Raw genomic sequence first — 21,858 nt, 5'->3', positions numbered from 1 at the left:
CAATGATGTTTCAGTGGATTTACATGAATGTAAAGCCAGCCAGTGTTATGGTTTACCATGATTAATGTGACCACCAGCGAAAGCTGATAATAATTAGTGTCTTCTGTAAAATGTCACTAAATAGAATATATTCCCTAGAACAATTTTAATCTCATTTTAAGTGTGAAACATGACAAATGTTCTATCAATCGTTATGAAATATTTAATGAGAAGTGGAAGTCTACTATATACTGAAGAATGTTTTTTTAATTGTTTTTTCCCCAGATCTTGGTGAAAGGTACAGTAGGAGATGGCTTCACTGGAGACATTGGACTCGATGACATGTCCTTTCTAGGCTGTACTCTTTACAATGGTAAGAGCAGAGTTAAAGTTACGTGTAAATCTCTTATCCGTGCTGATTGTTTTCTGTCATTTGTAAGTATTGCTACTGGAAAAACAAAACCAGATCAAACTGTAACTCACATCTGACAAGGAAATTTAGACTTGTTTCCCTCCTTCCTACCTCATATCTAGCCATCAACAGGAAATAGTTTCTGCTGTGCTCATAAGGTCTTAAATAAACCCGCTTTAACAAGTGCTTAACAGGTATGGAGCTTCCGTACTCTTTGGAATTTTGATTCCTAATAGGAAAAAAAACTTAACTGTGTACAAGCAAACTGACCTTTCATTTAACAAAATCAGTTTCATACAGCCTTTCTTCTCTCCTGAATAATTTTTAATGTTACAGTGTCAATTGCTCTCACGCTACAGCACACAAACACTTCTGATGATAGGGCAGCTTCTTCTCAGAAGTCATTGCTACCTAGGGTAGTACAACGTCTACAGAATTGTAGAACATTACCTCTGTCACAGAAGGGGTTTTAGGAGGACTGTTAGCTGCAGCTATAGCCATAAAAAGGCTGCAGAACAGCAAACAATTGAGAACAATCTTTTTTTTTTCTAAATATCAGTATCTTAGCACTAAGTCTAAAACTTCTTGGTGCAGATGTGTTTTATTCTGCTATTCTAAAAATTCTTTTAGATACATAATTAGGTCTAGTAGGAATATTTGTGGCATATTTCTTTGCAGATAAGTAACTCAAATTTTGCCATGTTTATACAATGTGCAATGACATTTATTATAAAATTTTGCATGTAAATTGCAATTCAGAACAAATTTCAAATACACAATTACTGTACAATGCTTTATATTTGAGGAAGAAAACCTTTCAAAGATTAACCAGAAAATCTCTACATATTTTCAAATGAGTTATAAATAAGTATAAAAATAAACAAGAAAATTGCAAAGTACAAAGTGTATCAGAGTTTCAAAGTTCAAAAATAAGAAAAAAAATGTTTGTTTTTTGTGGAAAAGTGAAACTAAACTGTTCAATTGTGATAGTAGACAGCTGAATAGGAAACAACCTTTGTGCTTTTTACACTTCTAAAAAGTATTTGTATAATTTTTGAGACATTTCACAATCCTTCTTTTTATATTTTACTACCTCTACTTCCTCCGCACCATAAAAAATCCAAACAAACAAAAAAGATTCAAAGAGACTGTGGGAATAGTAGGCAAAGCAGTCAATAGCTATAACACTTTCCACCAAATTTAATGAGTTGGACAAGGGACAAAAAACTGGGCAACCACATCTCATTCCTGAATCCTGGAATTAAGTACTGGCAGCCCAGCTGGTATCGTCCCACTAGTAACTAGATACAGAGATACAGACCATGGAGAGATGCCATGGAGAGATGGGCTTGATAGCCTGATGGTAAAGTCAATCATAAGTAACATTAAATATGTAGAAACTTGAGCATACAGTTTTGAGGAATCATTTGAATTCCTGAAATATAAGCTATTAAATGATATTTGCTCTAGACAAAGTGGTATTTCATAAATTTTACAAAATGGGTTATTTCAAATGAGGGAAAGGAATTGACTCCTTTAGGAGGTTATGGTATTTGAAAAAGTCTTCTCTTGTTCCAGTGGAGTAGGAGCAGGAGCAGGGACCTGAATGTTGCATCTGTATTTAAAAATTTCTGACCAATACAGTCCATGATGCTAGTATGAGTTGTAGATCTATTTATTATATCATTTAATTCGTAAAGTTTTTCCTCCTCCCTCATTATCAGTCTTGGTGCTCTATGCCTTAAGGGGGAAAAAAAATCTTTGCTGTCCCAGATACATTTTATATCAAAGTCTTCACATGTACTTTTTAATTAACTCAGGTGTATTACTTTATTGTATTACTATTACTGTAGTGCTTTGTGCACTACAGCTAATGATTTCAATAATGATTGAATTTAAACAAGGAATTGCAAAATGAAAATTCTTTTTATGGACAGTGATAGCAAAGGTTTTCAAGAAATGGGAGTTAGCCTGAAGAAAGGTGCATAGTATGCATAGTAAAGAATAAGAGGAAAAGAGAAAGACAATGGATTTAAAAGATGTGGTAATGAGTTTGAATAAAACAGAAAAGAAGTAGTGGGAGAAGCTGATGACCTCAGAATAATTCTTCTACCGGGAAAAACTATTTTTTTCAATGATGAAATTTAAAGTTAAGAAAGTTATATAGTAATTTCAACAGTTAGTTGCAGTAATTGATGTGTTGAAATACGGCCATTATAATCTAATAATCTGTTAGCTTTATTTCACAGGAAAATTATTTTTTTCTGATTACTCTGTCAGTCTCTGTGACAGTTTTTGAAATGACTGACCAATTTCATTTAAATTTGAAAGACGTGTAAGAGGCATAAATAAATTCCTACAAGTGTTGAGGATTTTACAAATGGTGGTTGGCTAACACGACCAATGTAGTGCTTTCCACTGAGGAAACCTAGCCATTACACATTCAATTCACTTCCCAATGGGAGGCATTTAAGACATTCAACATGGCCACCCAGGCTTGTTTCCAGTAAAACTTTATCCTTGAGAAAGGATGTGAGTGGTAAGGGAAGAAATAGTTAAAAATCTATATGCCTTGGTTCTCTTTCTCAGAAATTTTTTCATTTCTTAAAGGAAACTTGCCAACAATATCTACAACTCTATCAGGAACTTCAGTTCCTGCCACGCTCCCCATGAACAACTGCACAGAGAATGAGTTTGTCTGCAGAGCCTCTGGACATTGCATCCAGATGATCCAGAGGTGTGATTTTAGACCTGACTGCTCTGATAAGTCTGATGAATCAGATTGTGGTGAGTATACTAAATCTTTTATTTGTTATCTTATTAGTTAGTGGCTATTCAATATATTGCTTAACACCTGTTTCTTTAGCTTTGACGTTTGATAATAGTATCTAGGTGTTATTTTTTAACATGATTTTCCCCAGAAAAAGAGTAACATTTTGCTCTTAATGAGCACATGTGAGATGTGCACTTTCTGCTTTCTAATGGGCTGATTTAGACATGGTATTTTATATTCCAATTCAACTTACTACCAAAGTGCAACCCCCCCCCCCCCCCTTTTTTTTTTAAATGAAAACAGCTTCTCAAACTAAATGGCATATTAATTTTTTTTTTGAATGTTCAATAGCCAGAGTTGAAGAGAGAATAATTCTATAGTCTTGTATTTGGTATTTGGATCACATATCTTGGACTTGGACTTGGGTCCATTTCTTACTTCAGTGATTCCCCCCGCCCCCCCAAAGTATTTTCAGCAATACTGAATTGTGAAATTCAGTTATGGACATAAGGGACATGAGGATGTTTTTGCCATCACCTCTTTGTTTATTTGACAACTCTGATTTTGTTCTGCATCCAAATAAGTTGTAAATCTTGAATTGGCAGAGGAACCTAGGGTTACATTAGAGTTACTGACTCCTAGGTCAGAAGGATAATAGATTTAACCCTGCTGTAGGTGCCAGCTGTTAGGCTAGAGTATGCGGAGTGGCATACTCACATAAAAGTCAGCAAATGCCAGTCTCTAAATTCCCAAAGCTCTGACAGTCAGATGGGAATAGTGAAGCTGGGACAATGAACAGGGTCACCAGACATTGTCTGTTGTCCACAGAGGTCTAAGACATTTCCTGATTGCTTTGAATTAAGGCAGTTCCCACTACAGCATTTTAGAAGAAACTTTGAAAGACTTTGTTTTCCCTTAAAGCACAATAGTTGAAATTACTGTTGTTCGGAAGATGACTAATGAGAAGGACAGACATCTAGAGACGTTGACCTCATCTGTCTTTGCAAGCTGACCTATTCTCACTGATGATTAAAACTCTGCATTCATTACACATGGTGTAGAAACTCCAATCACTTCTTTAAGGGCTGAAGACTCAACTAGAAAAAGTATCATTAGGCTCCCTTCTGTCTATTTCTTACATGAATTAATCTGTTATATAAATGTCAGTTGGGTAATTTCTTACAGAGTGCATAAACACCAACCTTTGAAAAAACTGCACTGAAAAATACATGCAAGGCCCTTTGTATAGAAGATTTTTTTTCCTCAGAAATTTACATTGTCTCACAAAACATCTTTTCCTTCTGAGAGAGATAAGTACTGGGGAGAATACACTTTCATATATTTGCTCTGTCTGAAGTCTCCAATCACTATAGCAATGATGGCAATTTATCACTCAAATGACAATGCTGGAATAGGAGTTAAGTATGTCCTGACTAAGGGCAGAAATTTGTTCTCAGGAAGGTGTTATCTTTCTCAGAGGCATTTGAAACAATGTTTTTAAAGCAATTTAAAAAGAAAGGAAGAAAGAAAGGAAGAAAAAAGGGAGGAAAGAAATGAAGGAAGGAAAGGAGGAAGGAAGAAAGGAAGGAAGAAAGAAACAGAAAGAAAGAAAGAATACCTTGATACTATGTCACTCATCAGTCTCAAGAAGCATCACATCTTTATATGAGTAACCACGCTGGTTGTGGTTTGCTTCGTTAATGGAGATATAAAAGCTATAAATTAAAACTCACTCACTCCTCACTCTATCACCTATAGTCAAAATTTCTGCAGAATATTCAGGAACTGTGTACTAGAGAATAAATATTCAATAAGTAGCAGAACAAAAAACTGTTTGTTTGATTGATTGATTGTTTTTTCATCTAAACATTCTTTTAGGGGGATTCATTGGAAGGAACAGTTGGTAGTGAACCTATTTTCCTTGTCCAGTTGCTCAGGAAATTAAAAAACTGAGGCACAAGCAGCTGCATATTTATTTAGTAAGATAACTATTCAGTAGTTGACACCAATGCCAAATAGCTGCATTATCGTGTAACTTTCAGGTGTTTCAGGGACTGCTTGAAACAAAGATTTGTTGTTTGTGGTTTTTTTTTCAGAGTTTCTGTGGAGGATTTTGTATCCAATGAGCAATGAGTTGCTAATGTCATCAGTATATTAGCCTCTTAGAAAAGAATATGGAAAATATCATTGGTATTTTATCTGTAGAGGGAAAAACTATTCATGTTCATAGTGAGTAAGCATACACTGTATACTTTAAATTGAATCCTTTTTATTGCCAGTTTATTTATTTTATCATAATATAAATTAATGATTCCCTATTTTTATATAAACATGAAGTATTATTCACTGTTCATCTCTAAAGCCATGGAAGTCTGCAATTTTGAGGATCGTACCCTGTGCGGATGGTATCAACCAGCCTTGGAACAAAATTCAAGAACTGATTCCATCCACGACACAAATGTATTTAAGTGGGAACTTGGAAGCGGAGCAAATCTATATCCTGGGGAAGAAGAACACTGCCCATCAACTGATCATACTACGTGAGTAAAGTTTTTCAGGTACTCAACTGTCTCTTGGACAGTTTGAGTTTAGCCATATATGGATAACCACAGGGAAAAAATGCCCAGTTCTCAGTATTGAAGCAGTTTACTGATTTATTATTGACATGTAATTAACTGACAATAAACAGAGTCAGCATTGTCAATACAACAGATGAATCAAGTTATAAAATATTAATAAACAGGTACAAATCTCTAAATGCTCTTCTGTAAGCAATCCCTAAAGGTTCTAACACCTGCCTTTCTAGAGTAATACATGTGCACCTCCTCTGTCAGAGGACATGCAGGATACAAACGTGTTCCCCCTTTTGGGAAGACAATTTTTGCACACTGTTCTGGTTTGGAGACACAGCTGCTCCACCTTTATGTGTATCCATGCCACAACCTACAATCCACTTATACATAAGCCATGAGAAATCAGCCCCCTTGTAGCACCTCAACTGTCAGCTCACCAGTTGGATGTGGACTGCTTGTAGTATCCAGTGAGGAGGATGCTCTGGTCTGTGCAGGTCTGTTGCTTTACCAGCAAAGCAACTTTTGGAATAACAAAATCAAGTTTGGGCTGCTGCTGTTTCCACTCTCTTCACTATGACAAATTTTTCATGCTAATTCTTTGCAAGCTGACTCCTCACTTGCTTGAAAGCAGACTGCAATTCATTGGTTACGGTTTAATTTGGATTCTGGTGGTCACCATCTTGATTAGTTTGGGAATAATTCCTTCTTAGATGGTATACACACACTATAGACTTTCTTTACTGTCTTACTAGATATTGTTATCCGTGCAGTTTTGCCAGGGGTGGGCAGTACAAGTTTCCCCAAGGAAGGGTCTGGTGAATTAATTAGCTGTCAATTAATAATTAACCAGTGTAGTACGAGAAAACAAACAAACACCTGTAGTTAGAGTTAAGTTCAGCTTAATTTCTCTCTCTATATATAGAGAGAATATATATATATATATATACACATTATATATATACAAATATTTTATTTATATTATATTATAAAATTAATATTAATTAATATTATATTAATATATATGATATAATATAATATTATATTTATATATTATATATTTATTTTATTTTATATTTTTATATTTATTTATATGTATAAAGATTATATATTTATATATATAAAGAAAAATATATTTTCTTTTTTAATGCAGTGATATTTATCAGAAATACATATATTATCTATATATTATATATAATATATACATATATAACATATATAACATATATATATATAATACATATATATAATACATATATTTCTGATGAATGATATCACTGCATTAAAAAAAAAAAAAGAAAATATTACTGCTCTGCTAAGACTTTCACAGTGTTGCTTTTCTGTCTGTAGTATTCCAGTTTCCAACAAGATGTAACTAATTGTTATTCCTTGCCAAAATACTTTTTATCAGATCACTGATGGGAGCTGTTACGTCTTGGTTTTCCAAGTTTAATGAAACTAACTATATATTTAAAAGGACTGATAAAAAGTGAACCTAAATGATCCATAAAGATCGTGGTTTGCAGGCAACACTGAAATGAATTGCTGTTGTGATGTTTCACATGAGATGTAATTTGGTTGTGCTGTTTCCTCATTCTCTCTCTCTGTCTCTCTTGCCTTATAGAACAGAATGGGAGCATGAGGCCTCCAAATTACTGCAGGGAATACTGAGCAGCATTTTGCTGAATTAAAACTGTGAAATGTTTTATTTTCTCATCTTTTTTTCCCCAAATTTTCATGGATTTAAATGACAGAAGCTCTAATACTCCATCTTATGTATTTGCTTTCTAAAGTAAAAGATGTTTATTTCATGTAGAAATTAGTAGATTCATCCTGATACAAGAGTGGAGTACAATACAGTTTACAAGGAGCTCTTTCAGCAGAATACCTGTGAATTGCTGGAGATCCAAACCACCAGTTTCTCATAGAATACACATCTGGGCCAACCACATGTAGACTTATGAATTGTAAGATGGGGGGGGGGGGGGGGGGGGGTGTATGCACTTGAACCTCTAATTACGTTAATTAAGTGAAAATAATGACTTGAGAAATGGAGGATAGAACAGCTTGTTTCATTTTAAATTTGAGAGAAACTGGGTAGTGGTATGGTAAATTCTTTAATATTAATAATGATATTTGGATATGACTGTTATTTGAAAATATTGTAGGCACATAATTGATATGATAATTCATACCCAAATATGTCATCAAAACTAATGAAGCAAAACCAAAAAGGATGTAGAACAAAAATTCTAAGATCACATTATAATTATTGCTCTGTAAATAATTAGCTTGATCACCATATGTTGAGCACATCTGTCTTGATTTTGTCTTTTCAGACGATCATTATCTGTATGTAGCATAGGAAGAATTTGGAAAAATTAAAGTTTTTAAGTAATATTCTTAAAAACAGTTCTTGACTTCTGAAAAGAGAGTTGAGAGTCTAAGAACTTTAAAATAGATGAGAAAATTATAATCCCAAAGTAAACTGCTCATTAAAAAAAAAAAAAAGAAAAAGAGGAGAAGGAGAAGAGAAAGCTGAATTTAACTACTTAAAGGAGCTTATTTTTTTCATACTGCGTTTCACTTAGCTGACATTGCTAAAAACATCTTTATATTGTCTTGTTACATTGTACATGTCTCCCTTGTTTTGTGCCATTAACAGAGAACTGAAAACAAAAGGAGCACTGAAACGTACACTGAAATATGTTTTTGGGTGCATGGTAAATACTATGTAGTCTCCAAAATTGTGAAGTCTGGTTAAGGAGTAGTTTGTATGAAGGGGACAAAGACCTCATCAACTGTGACCTGGAAAGTGTTGTGCAAAGGATTCGGCTGGCCGGTAGCAACATGCACAAAAATTTTTTTTTTTTTTTAATATCCGGTAGCTGATGGGATACATTTAACCTAAAGATAAGTGGGTTTTGTTTTTTTTTTTTTTTACGTTAAACAAACAAACAAAACACAAAAGATTAACGGGAAAAATGACCAGCCAGGAACAGAAGTAATACAGGTTCCCTGAACTGAACATCCTCTTCAGTACAGGTTATTTCCCCCATAACTTTTACAATAGAAGCTAGAAACTTAACTGTGTTTCATGAGGATCTGCTTGATCTTCCTACTGTTTTTATTTTATTTTATTTTTATTTTATTTGTTTTGTTTTGTTTTGTTTTTCCCTGCTTAAGATCATCTTATTACTATTGGAACACACTGTGGTCAAAGGCAAGAACTGAACATTGACCAGTTTTTAACTTTGTGTATGTATATTTTTTGTTAATTATTGGATACTTCAAGTGTTTATTACCTACAATTTTATTCACCATGTATTGCAGTTGCTTTTGTTGTTGTGTTCCCTCTCCCCTTAGTTCAGAGTTATGAACTGAAAGTTGTAAAACAAGGAATTGGAAAAAGGAGTAAAGACTTTTTTTTTTCTCTCACAAGTGGCAATCGCTACCCCATGGGGAAACCTGATTTAATAGATACAGCACTGTCTCAGGATTCATGGGTGCAAGGGCAGGTGAACAATCCATAAGTATAACAAGAAGAAAATCATTGCTGCAGGAGCCTCCTAGTGCCTGGGTGGAAGAGTGCAAAGTTGGAAGTCGAAGGCAAACTGCGGAGTTGTAAACTGGAGGGTGAGGTGAACCAAGTGACCTAGAGATGAACAAAGGGACTCTAGAGTCACTTGCTCTGCAGAAGTCACAGGAAGATACAGCTTATTTTCTTTTTATTTTTTTTTTTCTTCGAAACAAAACGAAGAAGTTTAGCCTTTCTATCTATCCAGTAAGGTCAAGAAAATTCCTACTTTTATATTTATTATATTTGTATTATTACCAATAATCAGAGATTTGCCAGAGATCTTGACAAAATCATTTACAGAAAAGTCTGTTAACAATTCATTCTATTAATCCTTTTTGGTTTAATTAGGATTTTTTTTCCGGAGAAGAACTCACATTCAAGATTCAGAAAACAGTTTTTTCTCTGGAGTGTCTTTTGAACAAGGTGTAGCTTAGAATATGCTTGTTCTCTAAGTGGCTGTGAAAGATGGACTAATTTGTGTTAGTACTTCATTAAAGCAGTAACAAAATATCACAGGTAATGAAAATCATCACAGGTAATGTGTACTGTGCACACTGGCAAATATCTGGGGTGACAATAAGGCTAGTAACAAGACCATAGGTATTAGACACGTGATGCTAACCAAATATATAGTTACTGAGGAGTTTTTACAGTAAAGTACAATTTGGTACTATACTGATATGCAGAAAATTGCTAATTAAAACTAATGCCCACAGTGATTAGAAATTAAGGTTGGCTTTTTCACCTCAAGCTTGGTTATTTGAGAAGAAAACTTGTTCCTATTGTTTCCCTTTGCCTTCAGCCTCACAGGATTTATGGAGATATGACAGAATGCTAATGAGTTGTGTCAGGTTCAGATGAGCCATGGAAATGCCATGAATTAATCTCAGCTCTGTGTCAGTCAGAAGCCATCAGGGTAAAATCTCCAATGGAGAAAATCTAACTAACAGCCAGTGACGGCTGTGTTATGATCAAAACACAGGATCTTTCATCTCTGAGGTCATTTGCTTTGCATAGTTGTTGGTATGCTGCAATACTTTTAAGTGCTATTGGTAAATCTTGGGAGAGTTTGAACATTCTGTGAGAACAACGACAATGACAGAACAAGCCAAAAAAAAAAAGGGGGGGGGGGGGAGGGATTAGACTGGTTAGATACATACTAATCTTTGCTCTACTGTTCAGTTATATAGGCTTGTTTGTTTGCAGATAAATTTATTATGCCTTAGTTTGGGGTATCTACGGGTCTGTATGGTCTGTCTGTCTTATGCTATTTTAAGGTAGCCTTAAACCAATGATACAGTTTCTGCTCTTAAAGTACCAAACAGTATACAATTTTAAAAGGTGTAATTGTGTAGTTTTAAAACGCATGTCTAGAGCTCAGTTCAGAGATTTTCAACATTTGAAAATGCACAATCCATAGAGAAAGCACTGCTGTATATACAGGAATGTGTAGAGATCATGCTTTGAGAAGGAAATCTAATGTTTTTTGAAACTATTTTGATATTGGTTGCTATTTCCAAGATGTTCTGCTCAGCTAGTATGAGAAAGAGAACAGAATTCAAAGTACTTCATTTTATTTGTAGTTCATTTAGCATTGTGCACCTTGCTCTCTGGCTGTAAGTTGTGTGTCAGTGCTGTATTTCAAGTGTGCTAATGTGAGTACTCCGATTTCTGCTTAATTTTAGATACTGCTGGTTCTGATTGCCATAATATGGAAGCGTGGCACTCAGCACAATATGAAAAATTGTGCCAGAGCACTAAGCAAAGACTTAGGTGGTTACACCTTACTCATCTCTCTTCTGCTGTGATTATATACTAACTTATCACTAACTAATCTAAAGCACCAAATTTATGTCTGTGTGCACTAATTTTCCAGTCTGTTCTCCAGCCAGGTCTACCTGGTCATGGCACTTTATATTGTTTTCTTCTTATTTGAATAGTACTGACTGAAGAATCTACAAAAAGTAACTAGCTTTAGAGGAGAAACTGCAATTTTACAAATTTTTCTTTTCTTTTTAATTATTATTATTTTGTATTTCTAAAGGGAGATACAATGTTGAGGGATCTACTACAGTTGTTGTAAGTGGGTAGCTGCTGCTTTTCGAATGGCAAATTTTCTATCATGTGCTAATCATTGGCATGCTTACTCCTCTCAGGAAACTGGCATTTCTATTTCTTGTTTGCCTTTTTGTGTTTTCTTGTTATAGCTAAGAATTGGAAGAAATTGGAACTCATTTACGAAAAGGAGTTGTTTGCTCTCCAACCAGATTTAGTTTTCACTCTAAATGAAAACCAGAGAGTAAAGGGTATCTTATGCATCCATCTAAACACTCAGTCAGGGATTCACAAACAATTTGTGGAAGATACATAGATGAATTACCAAAATCTGAGATACGTCCAACACTAAATTAAGTTAGAGTTTAAACTTTCTGACTTTGTGTATAGGAAAGTTCAGCTGATTAATTTTTGATCCGTTTTCAAACATCACAATGATAATTACTACTGTGAAACAAGCAAGTCACAACACGAGACTTTACCTGACAATACTACAGATAAATAACACTTTCAGATTTCAGCTAGGTCTAGTTCTTTGGATGGGCTCCAACTGTTTGTTGTTGTTGTTTTTAACACACCCGATCTTTCCCTCATTATCAATTCCCATTTAGTGATTTCAGTTCCCATGGTTCTCCTGAATGCCTTGAAAGGGGAAATACAGCAAGGATCCTTTTATATATGCACATTCTTTGCTAACAACATGTTAAAAGATACTTTCAGTATTAAGTTATTAACAAAATCACAGTATGAAAATATGCAAAGTTGCTTATGTTGAAATTTTTACATCCATTAAAATGTTGGCAATTTCTGTCTGAAACTAATTAGGATAATTACACTGTCATAGGAATCTCACTATATAGGAAATGCTTGCAGTACTGAGAAGAGGTAAAATTAATTATTTTCAAAGGGCAAGTATCAAGATTTTAATGAAATCTATTGTTGCTGCCAACACTTTAAGAGGCTTTCCATGAAATAATTTTCCAAACAAGCCTAGGATCTTGCAGCTACTGGCAGGGGTGCCTGCACACTTATTATGCTGAATTTCAGCACTTGCATAAGATATACAGGCAATGCCAGATTTACTCACCTTCATATCAAGAAGTCAAGATCATTGACTTCTAGAGGTCTTGTTTAAAGGATAATAATAATAATAATATCAAAAGAAGTGGGGAGTAGTTTTTGGAATAGGAAAGAAAGGAATTTAAGGAGGGGTCAGGTCAGTAAATTGTGCAATCACAGAATCATAGAATGGCTTGGGTTGGAAAGAACCTTACAGATCATCCAGTTCCAGTTCCGACCTCCCTGCCATGGGCAGGGATGCCACCCACCAGATCAGGTTGCTCAAAGCCCCATACAGCTTGGCCTTGAACACCTCCAGGGATGAGGCATCCACAGCTTCTCTGGGCAACCTGTCCCAGTGCCTCACCACCCCCTGAGTGAAGAATTTCCTCCTAACCTCTAATCTAAATCTCTCCTCTTTTAGTTTAAAACCATTCCCCCTTGTCCTGTCATTGTCTGCCTGAGCAAAAAAAGTTGCTCTCCTTGTTTTTTTATAAACCCCCCTTTAAGTATTGAAAAGATGCAATAAGGTCATCCCAGAGCTTTCTCTTCTCCAGGCTGAACATCCCCAGCTATATCAGCCCGTCTTCACAGGAGAATGAATGAAGAAACTATTATGTTTGCTGAAAATCATTCAAAGAATAGAGATAGGGAAGAAGAGAACAACTTTTGTACAGAGTAAGAAAGACTGATATTTTGGGTTTATGGAAAGTTTTGGAATACCAAGTGACTGCATATATATGCCAACTAAGAAACAGTTCATTTTAAAAGTCACAGCTTGACAGACTGAACAGGGTATCACCTACGTATTAGCTGCCTCTGCTACAAAGGATACATCCATAGAGGATGCCAGTACTATAACATGTGAACTATATGCAAATATATGATTTCTTATTGCTTTCTTCAAACTCATCTCCCTATTGTATGTTCATCTTCCTGTAAATTCCACATATGTCTCTATACCAGCTAGCTTAAAGACTTAAAGAGAGAGATTCCTTTGCTCTGTGAGTAAACATGCTGCAAGTTAATGTCAGTGACAGACATTAGCAGAAAGCTTTTAAACAACAACATAGATAGATAGGTCATCAGTGATAAGAGTGTAGGTTACATAAACAAGGATGCTCTCCACAGATTTATGTAGCCCGTTCTGATCTTTCCATTTTCCTTTACTTTCCCACACATCCTTAATATTCTTTTGCAACCACATACTCTCCCTGTGACCTACCCACTGTGTGGGTAGCACTGAAGTGTATCACCAAAGGGACCTTAATCTGGTTTACTAGTTTTAAATGTAACCTTATAGCGAACACTGAAACAAGGGCAAAAATAATATTGAGTATGCACTATGGGACATGAATTATCTAGACAGATGTGGTTTTGGTCTGCTTCAGACTGAATGCACCAGGTAAGAGATGGATGTCTGAATTTCATCAGAGCACTGATTGTAACCTACTGCTCTTTCAAACTAATCTCACTGAGAGGTCTGAACTTGATACTGAATATTCTGGGAAGTAAGAGGTTTTTAAGTGTTATTGCTTTTCAGACCTCTTTACCATTCTGCTGAGTGTAAACAGCCCTCTTGAATGTTGTTCTAAATATTGTACTGATAGTCTTAGGCCACTGAAGACATGAATTCCCAGCAGCAGAGTAAATTCTGAATTTTTAAATGTTTTTACAAACCTTAAGAGAACTGGATATTCTTCTATCTCTAGGCAAGACTCTAGTAGAAAACTCAGAGCTGAGGGAAAAAAAAAAGATTACTACATTGAAGCAACATCTTTCTTCAGAAGAAAGGAGGGAAATGAATATTTCAAATGAAGACTTGCTTGAAAAATCTGTAACTGTGTAGGTTTCTACTTCAGTTGTCACTGCAGCTTATTAGAAGCTGTTTTAACAAAAATGCTTTATTACTTTTTATATTGGATTTATTATTACTGAATTACCCTAAGGCTTGTATATATTTTACTCTATTTATTAGTTATTTTCTGCAATAGTTCATTTCCAACTTTCTCAAGGATGATGTAAATGCATGTAGTAATTATAAAGATGTCTAAATTGCCAGGATCAAAGGAAAGTAATTTAGGAAGTATGGATTTCCTTCCTTGAGATACAGCTCTTTACATTTAGTATTATTTTATTTTTAGAAATTCAAAGTATCTAGGCTCCCTTTTCCCATGAAAGGTTGGACCTGATGATCTTTCAAGGTCTCCCAACTCTTCTGTGGTTCTATGAATCTCTGATAAAACAAAAGCTTCAGAGCCAGTCCTCTCTTCTGCTTCTGAATGAAAACAAAAATAAGATTGTGAGGAAGATTCAGATTTTCCCAGATCGTTACACTTTCCCCTAGAATACTACCAGAACACCTCTTATCTTTATCAACAATCCCTAGAGGTTTCACCTTTAATGTGTCTGACCTATGCCAAATGAAGGTTTGACCCACATTTTGAGATTTATTTTTAAAACATTTTTACTCCTTCAAAAATATGTACTTGTATATGGCTTAGAAACAGTTTTTGTTTGTTTGTTTGTTTCTAGAAAATTTGGGGCTCTTTTATAAGAAAGGAACATTATAACTCTTCAGAGTAGATAACTATTTTATGGGTGGCAGTAGAAGATGTTAACTCTGATCATGACAGTGACTTTCTTGCAAGTATCTGATTTCTATCTAAAAGTATGTGTATTGGAAACCCATCCCACAGACTATTGAATTTTTATATAAAAGTCTTCATTTTTTGATTATGAATCATATGTACTTCACGTTCTCCAATTAGCATGTAAGAAACTGTCTGCAAAATGATGTTATCTTTTCCTGCAATAAATTCCTTCATTTTATGAGATATTTTAGTATTCCACTTAATATTTAAATAAAGCAAATATATTAACGGTTTAGAGAATCATCTTCCCTAGCTAAAAATAAATTATGGGAATAACCCACTTCTCTTCACTAATTTACACACATCTTTACCAATATCTACAAAAAGAATTATTCTCTCATTCTTGCATGCTAGGTAAGGTTTGGGGAAACCTCCAGAAAGTGCTTAATGGCCAAAGGATTGTACTGTGGCTGATTAACTAACTAGTGCTCCCACTCTTCTGATCCATGGAAGTTCTTATAATTACATGTTCCTTCAGCCCTGCTGAAGGACATAGCCTGTAATTTCTGTACTAAAAAGATTTATAGTCTCAGAATAGTCTGCAATTCTCACTTACTAAAATATTTTCTGTACTTTCCCATGGTTAGAGCAGTTGTCTGTTTAATCTATTTTTTTCCTGATAGGAGACCAGGGGAGGTGGAAGCAGTACTCTACATAACAAGCAATGAACCAGATACTGATTTGCAAGGATTTTTCAAGGGCTGTTTTATGTCAGTGGTTATTACTAGGTTTTAATTTTCCCTATGAAGGAAAATTTTAGCAGTCTTTTCTGTCAAGAAAGAGGAAGAGATGGAAAAGGATTTTCATTTAAATATATGCTTATGAGCAACCACAGGTTGGGTAAGGAGATACTGTGCAAAATTCTTTGCCCTGGGCTACCCAGGAAGATCAAGCTGTTTTCAGACCATCAGTCTGTCACAGGTCATATTAGATATAAGTTACTGCATACTTGATTCTAAGGATGAATGAATGAATGAAAGGACTTCAAATCCTCAGAGCAAATTGCTGTGAATATAGAGATAATTTTACCTGTTTCTAGCCTATCTTGTACTATGTACTGCCTCTAGTTAGATTATACTACTCCTAAAATGACTGAATATAAGATGCAATTCAGACTCTCCTTGACCTACAAGTTAAGTAATATACCTTAATATGTTATTTTTTATTATTAAATGTTAATTATTATACATAGAAAAAGTAATCTACTAACTTTCTGGTAACTTTACAGTGATAAATCTGTATGTGCTAGTTTCATATTTATTTTATCACTTAAATAATACATGTTGATTTCAATGTAAGCACTGTAATCTGTTTTGTTCAAATAACTGCTATTTTTTTCTAAATTTATAACATCTTTTAAAGAAAAAAAATGCTTATCAGATTTTTTCAGAGAGACTTCTGTAGATTATTGGAAAAAAAAAAAGGTTTTGCAATATTTGTTTAATATTGCTGGTGCAGCAAAGACAGCTAAGTTACTGCTGAGTCATACCACAGATAATAGTCTTATAATCCTTTATGTTGTTCTAAGTCTACCTACTTAGAGCAGGCTTGTGAATTAAAAATATGTTCTTGAATATGTACCTTGTAGTCCTGACCATTCCTGTTTGCAAAAACTTCCAGTCTGGGAACAACCTCTTGGCATACCCCACATTTCTCTTGGCAATGCTTATTGGTACAGTCACTGCCTTCTCACGATTGCAGTGATGCTACTTTTTGGAGCTGTAGCACAGAGCTTGGCCAAACAGGCAAACTGAAAAGCCAGGAAATCCTAATAAAGGTATTTCAGGTAAGGACCTTTTAAGTAATGTAGGTCCTATAGTCAAGTCTAAAAGCCCTTGCTGGAAAGGATCTTTTCAGCAATGGAGTGTGTAGCATCTCCATTAAAGAGAACAGAATCTTGTATTTGGTCAACTGCCACTTTTTCTTTGAAAGGAAAGTTTTTCAGGAACCAAATATCAGCTACCCAAAACCCTAAAACTCTCTGCGTACACTCAGAATCTGATGCATACTGCAAAGGCAGCCTTGTCTTTCCCAGTAGGAAGAGTTTCACCCAATATCTTGGGATTTCTTGATTTCAAGCAGGACAATATCCATGTATACCCCAGCTTTGAGTAGGCCTCTGATTTTCTTGATGAAAGAGGATGGGTGGGTGGGGTGGGGGAGGATGAGCTCAAAGGCCCTCCAGCTGCTGTGATGTGATATTGTGGGTAAAGGCAGACTTCAGCTCTGTATTTTGTCTGGATGTGATATAAAAGTACTAGATGACTTTTCAAGGGATTTTGTGGAATTCTGGTAATACATTTATTAATTAAAGGGTATCCAGATACCCAGCTAGAAAGTGCTATATCTGTATAAAGAAATATTACCACTTTAGTATGACTTGAACTTAATTTTGATTAAATATTTTCTTTTAATAAAGAAATACCTTTCTCTCTGAGCAGGTATACTGTAGAAGGCTGGTATTTGTTTGCAGACAGCTCGAATGGAGAATTTGGTCACACTGCTGACATCGCTACCCCAGTCATCTCCCTTACGGGGCCCAAGTGCAAAATTGTGTTCTGGAACCATATGAATGGTTCAACAGTAGGTTCTCTGGAGGTATGGAGATATTATTTATTTTGATTTATTTTTACTCTCTGAAATTGCTGGAAAATTAATGCTTTGTTGTTTAGTTTCATTAGAGACTAGGCTGCTAATAAACAAAAATAATTGCTAACACTCTACTGCTCTCAGTATGTTAAGATCTGAAGGAAGCATTAGCTTGTGTAAGCTGTGGAAAATATAAGTTTCTACAGCAAGCCAAAATGATGACCTTTATACAACTATTGTGGTTGGAACTTCCACATAGGCAAAAGTACTGTATAATACCGCTTAACACTGAGAAGCGTCAGTATGTATTTGGAAACTGAGGTTTTTGGCTGAATGTGGGAGTTAGAAAAAAGTAGTAGTTGTTTCAAAATTCACTGTGAAATTTTGTAGAAATACCTTATTCCTTGGAAAGCTTAACATATATTTTTCAATAGTTAATTATATTAATGTAAGAAACTTTGAGTTATTTCTAGGACTTAACAATAACAAGTTTTCTTACCAGTACAATTTTCTTCGCTCCATTTAAAATAGAAATACTTCTGTAAAGGAAATCTAACTGTTCAGCAGCTTATAGATCAAGTGAGTCACTGCAAAGTGACTGAATAAAACAGCAAAATTGTTTTCAACGTTCTTTCCACAAATCATATTAAATATAAGAGAATTTCCCATGAATGTTGCATAATAACTTACCTCATCATAAATGTTATGATACCCAATCATGTGTGCAGTGAGTATCAAATTAGTTGTGGCCGGTGAATTTAATTTTATAAATAAATTCTCACTGGCTCAGTTACACTGAATAACAAAATTATAATGAAAAGCTGGCAGAATTCAACTGTTTTGAAGATGAAATCAAAATGTATGTTGACAGTAGAAAACTAGGTGTCCTCCAGACAATGCATTTGTCTTGCTAGGTGTTCAGAGGAAGCATGTTTTGTGTTTCCTTGAATTCTTAAACAATTTTTAAAAATATCACTGAATTTCTCCCAAGTAATAGAGATCTTCCTAGGGCACTGGCAGGTATTCAAATTTTAGTTCATCAGAATTAGAGGGAGATCAGAGTATAAAGATGATTTGTCCTCAGTTTAAAGTTTTGGGACAGGTCAATTTGTTTTGACCTCTTTTCATTTGCCCTAGTGTCCCAGAGCTTCTGAAGAGTGTAGGAATCCATGTTACTTGGAAGTAAGTCCACAGATGCTTTTGCAGAAATTGACAGCCCAATTAATCACAGGATGAAGGTACCACCACAAAAGACAAACATAGTGAGATTTTTAATTTTTTTTTAATCTCAGTCCCAACCACTGCCTCTAGCAGGAGACAATGTCCCTCTGTTACGTAATTGACTTTCCCCCCCTTTATAACTTAATTGATTTTAAGATGTACCAAAGGAAAATCACAAAACTATTGCATTTTAAACATTGTAAATAGGTATCTCGTTTCAACTGCTTAATTATTGTGGTGGTTTCACCTTAATGGGCAACTAAACTCCACCACATTGCTTTCTCACTCCCCATCTTCAAAGGGAGAGAAAATATGATTGAAAAGGGATCGATGGTTGAGATAAGGACAGGGAGATCGCTTAACAATTACCATCATGGACAATACAGGCACAGCATAGGGAGATTAATGTAATTTATTGCCTATTACTAACTAGTCTAGAGCAGGGAGCAACTAAAAGCAAACTGAAAACACCTTTCCCTCTCCATCCATCCTCTTCTACCATCTCTCCTCAAGCAGAGCAGGGGAACAGAGAATGGGGGCTATGGTTCGTCCCTAACGCTTCATCTCCGCCGCTCCTTCACGGTCACTCCCTGCCCCTGCTCCACATGGGGTCCCTCCCACAGGATGTCGTCCTTCCCAAACTGATCCCACGTGGGCTTCCCACAGGCAGCAGCTGTTCAAGAACATGGCTCCGTACCACGGGGGCCATCCACCAGGAGCAAACTGCCCCAGCACGGGTCCCCCACAGGTGGCAGCTTCCCCCAGACCACCTGCTCCTGAGTGGGCTCCTCTCCACGGGCTGCAGCTCCGGCCTCAGGCCTGCTCCTGCGAGGGCTCTCCATGGGCCGCAGCCTCCTCCAGGCCACATCCACCTGCTCCACCGGGGGCTCCTCCACGGGCTGCAGCGTGGAGATCTTCTCCATGTGGGACCCATGGGCTGCAGGGGGACAGCCTGCTCCACCAGGGGCCTCTCCACAGGCCACATGGGAACTTCTGCTGAGTGTCTGGAGCCCCTCCTGCCCTCCTTCTGCACTGACTTTGGTGTCTGCAGGGCTGGTTCTCACTCCTCATTCTCCCAGCTTCTGTTGTGCAGCAGCTTTTCCTCTTTCTTGAATCTGCTCTCTCAGAGGCGCAAACAACATCACTTATTGCTTTGGCTCTGACCAGGTCCCTTTTGAAGCCAGCTGGAGCTGGCTCTGATCTGACATGGGGCGGCTGCTGGGCTCTGCTCAGAGAGAGAAAATATAATTATTTAGATGTCTTTATTTTCTTTTAAAGATTATAAGTATTATACAAATGTGAATCTTTTCTGTGGCTGAATATCACTTACATCCTTTTATTACTCTTCTCCCTCATGACTATCACATTTTTATTTAATTCACAAGTTTGGATTTTTCCATCTTAGTCTGTGTCCATGCCATCAAATGTAATGTAGGACATGTTGAAGGACATGCTATTTGCACGAGTGTCTGTCTTCCTGTGTTTCTGTGGCTTTCTTAAACACTGATTAGTTGTCACTTTATTGTGCGACTTCAGTTTGAATAATTGTTGGAAACATTTTTGTCTGGTTTCTATAGCTTACTCTACCAAAGTATTAGAAGCCATTTTTCAACAACTGGCAAAGCTTTCAGGTAAATTAGGGTACAGAGAAGCCCTAGATTTTAATAAGATATAAATTTATGGGCATGTTCATCTTTAAAATTGTAACTTCTGGCACGATATGAGAGAAAATATGAATTACTGATGAAGGAATTGGATTTATAATTTAGTAGGTAATGTACAGTTTGTGGAAAATTGTACATCTGTCTATATTGTCCCAAACATTTATATCTATATTCATACACCTGTATAGCATGTATGTAAGAGTAAGAAAAATCTCTTATTCAGCACCCCATATTCTCTCAAGTAATATTTGTAACCTCCGTTTTTCTCCATTTTATTTTTGACTTAAAATTCATGTCTTCTGTGAGCAGTTTTTCTTGTCTATAAAGCCAGGTGTTATTTTGTTTTCTATTCCATTCCATTCCAAATAAACATTGGTTTCTTTTGTTCCTCTGGGAGGATCCGCTATTTGCTTGCCAGAACTTACCTGTTATACAATACCATGCACACACATGGGACTACATACATTCTCAAAAAAGCATTTTTTTCATTAAGATGAAAAATGTCTGGGGTACCCTAAGAAGATTACACAAAGTAGCAATAAATCCTTGGAAGCAGAAGTGGTACAGGCAACTGGTGAACTGATGTTTAGCTCTGTGAGTACTGATTGAAGACAACTTGAAACATCGTCAAACTCCTATCTGGTTGTTATTAGCTCAGTTGAATTTGGATGCCCAAGAGGATGGAGTAAAGCATATGTAAGACTTTGTGTTAATGTGCTAATATTGAAGTGTTAGGTTTCTCCAGTTCAATGGCTATTCAAAGGTTTATAGGTATTTGTGAGTCTTCTATTATACAAACAAGTAAAATATGGTCTTAAGAAGGTAAGAACAAGTTTTTATCTATAGGGAAAAAAAAATCATTCATATGATCATATAGAACCAGGACATTAAATCTCTCCTGGAACTATAACGGAGCAATCTAATGCAATGTAGTAAATGTATGAACTATTAATACGTGTTGTTAGTGCTGTTTTTCATGTTTTACAAATGGATCTTGACACTTTCTTGAGCAATTTTTATTTGTGGTTAACTGTTCCAGCTAAATTAGTGGGTAAATTAACTGAGATAAGACCCAGAGCAGATCAGAAAGTTTTAAAGCATTATTTTCTTTGAATAGTGGCTTACACTGGCAAATCCCTTTGCACTTGATATTTAATGTTGGTATAGAGATCAATTATACAGGATACTCTAGACAAAATTAAGGAACCTGCAGTGTGTTTGTAATGGAAAGATTTTTTGTGACCTGTAATTATTTCCTTTTCAGGTACTCTGTAAAACTGGTAACAAGACTTCTAAACTATG

General features: G+C 35.7%; 1 protein-coding gene across 1 annotated transcript in view; it reads left to right on the top strand.

Moving 5' to 3' along the window:
- MALRD1 (MAM and LDL receptor class A domain containing 1) overlaps positions 1 to 21,858 on the top strand; it is a 265,114-nt gene that overhangs the window by 75,923 nt on the left and 167,333 nt on the right. Inside the window, exons 20-24 of the mRNA XM_040550276.1 lie at positions 265 to 352; positions 3,002 to 3,178; positions 5,527 to 5,704; positions 17,524 to 17,680; positions 21,821 to 21,858. The exon at positions 21,821 to 21,858 is cut by the window's right edge and continues 73 nt beyond it. Coding sequence (XP_040406210.1) covers positions 265 to 352; positions 3,002 to 3,178; positions 5,527 to 5,704; positions 17,524 to 17,680; positions 21,821 to 21,858 — 638 coding nt within the window. The remainder of the gene's footprint in view (positions 1 to 264; positions 353 to 3,001; positions 3,179 to 5,526; positions 5,705 to 17,523; positions 17,681 to 21,820) is intronic.

The sequence above is a fragment of the Cygnus olor genome, chromosome 2 (assembly GCF_009769625.2).
Source record: "Cygnus olor isolate bCygOlo1 chromosome 2, bCygOlo1.pri.v2, whole genome shotgun sequence".
NCBI classification, from domain to species: domain Eukaryota; kingdom Metazoa; phylum Chordata; class Aves; order Anseriformes; family Anatidae; genus Cygnus; species Cygnus olor.
The sequence above is the reverse complement of the archived record's forward strand: the minus strand, read 5'-3'. Positions and strand labels throughout refer to the sequence as shown.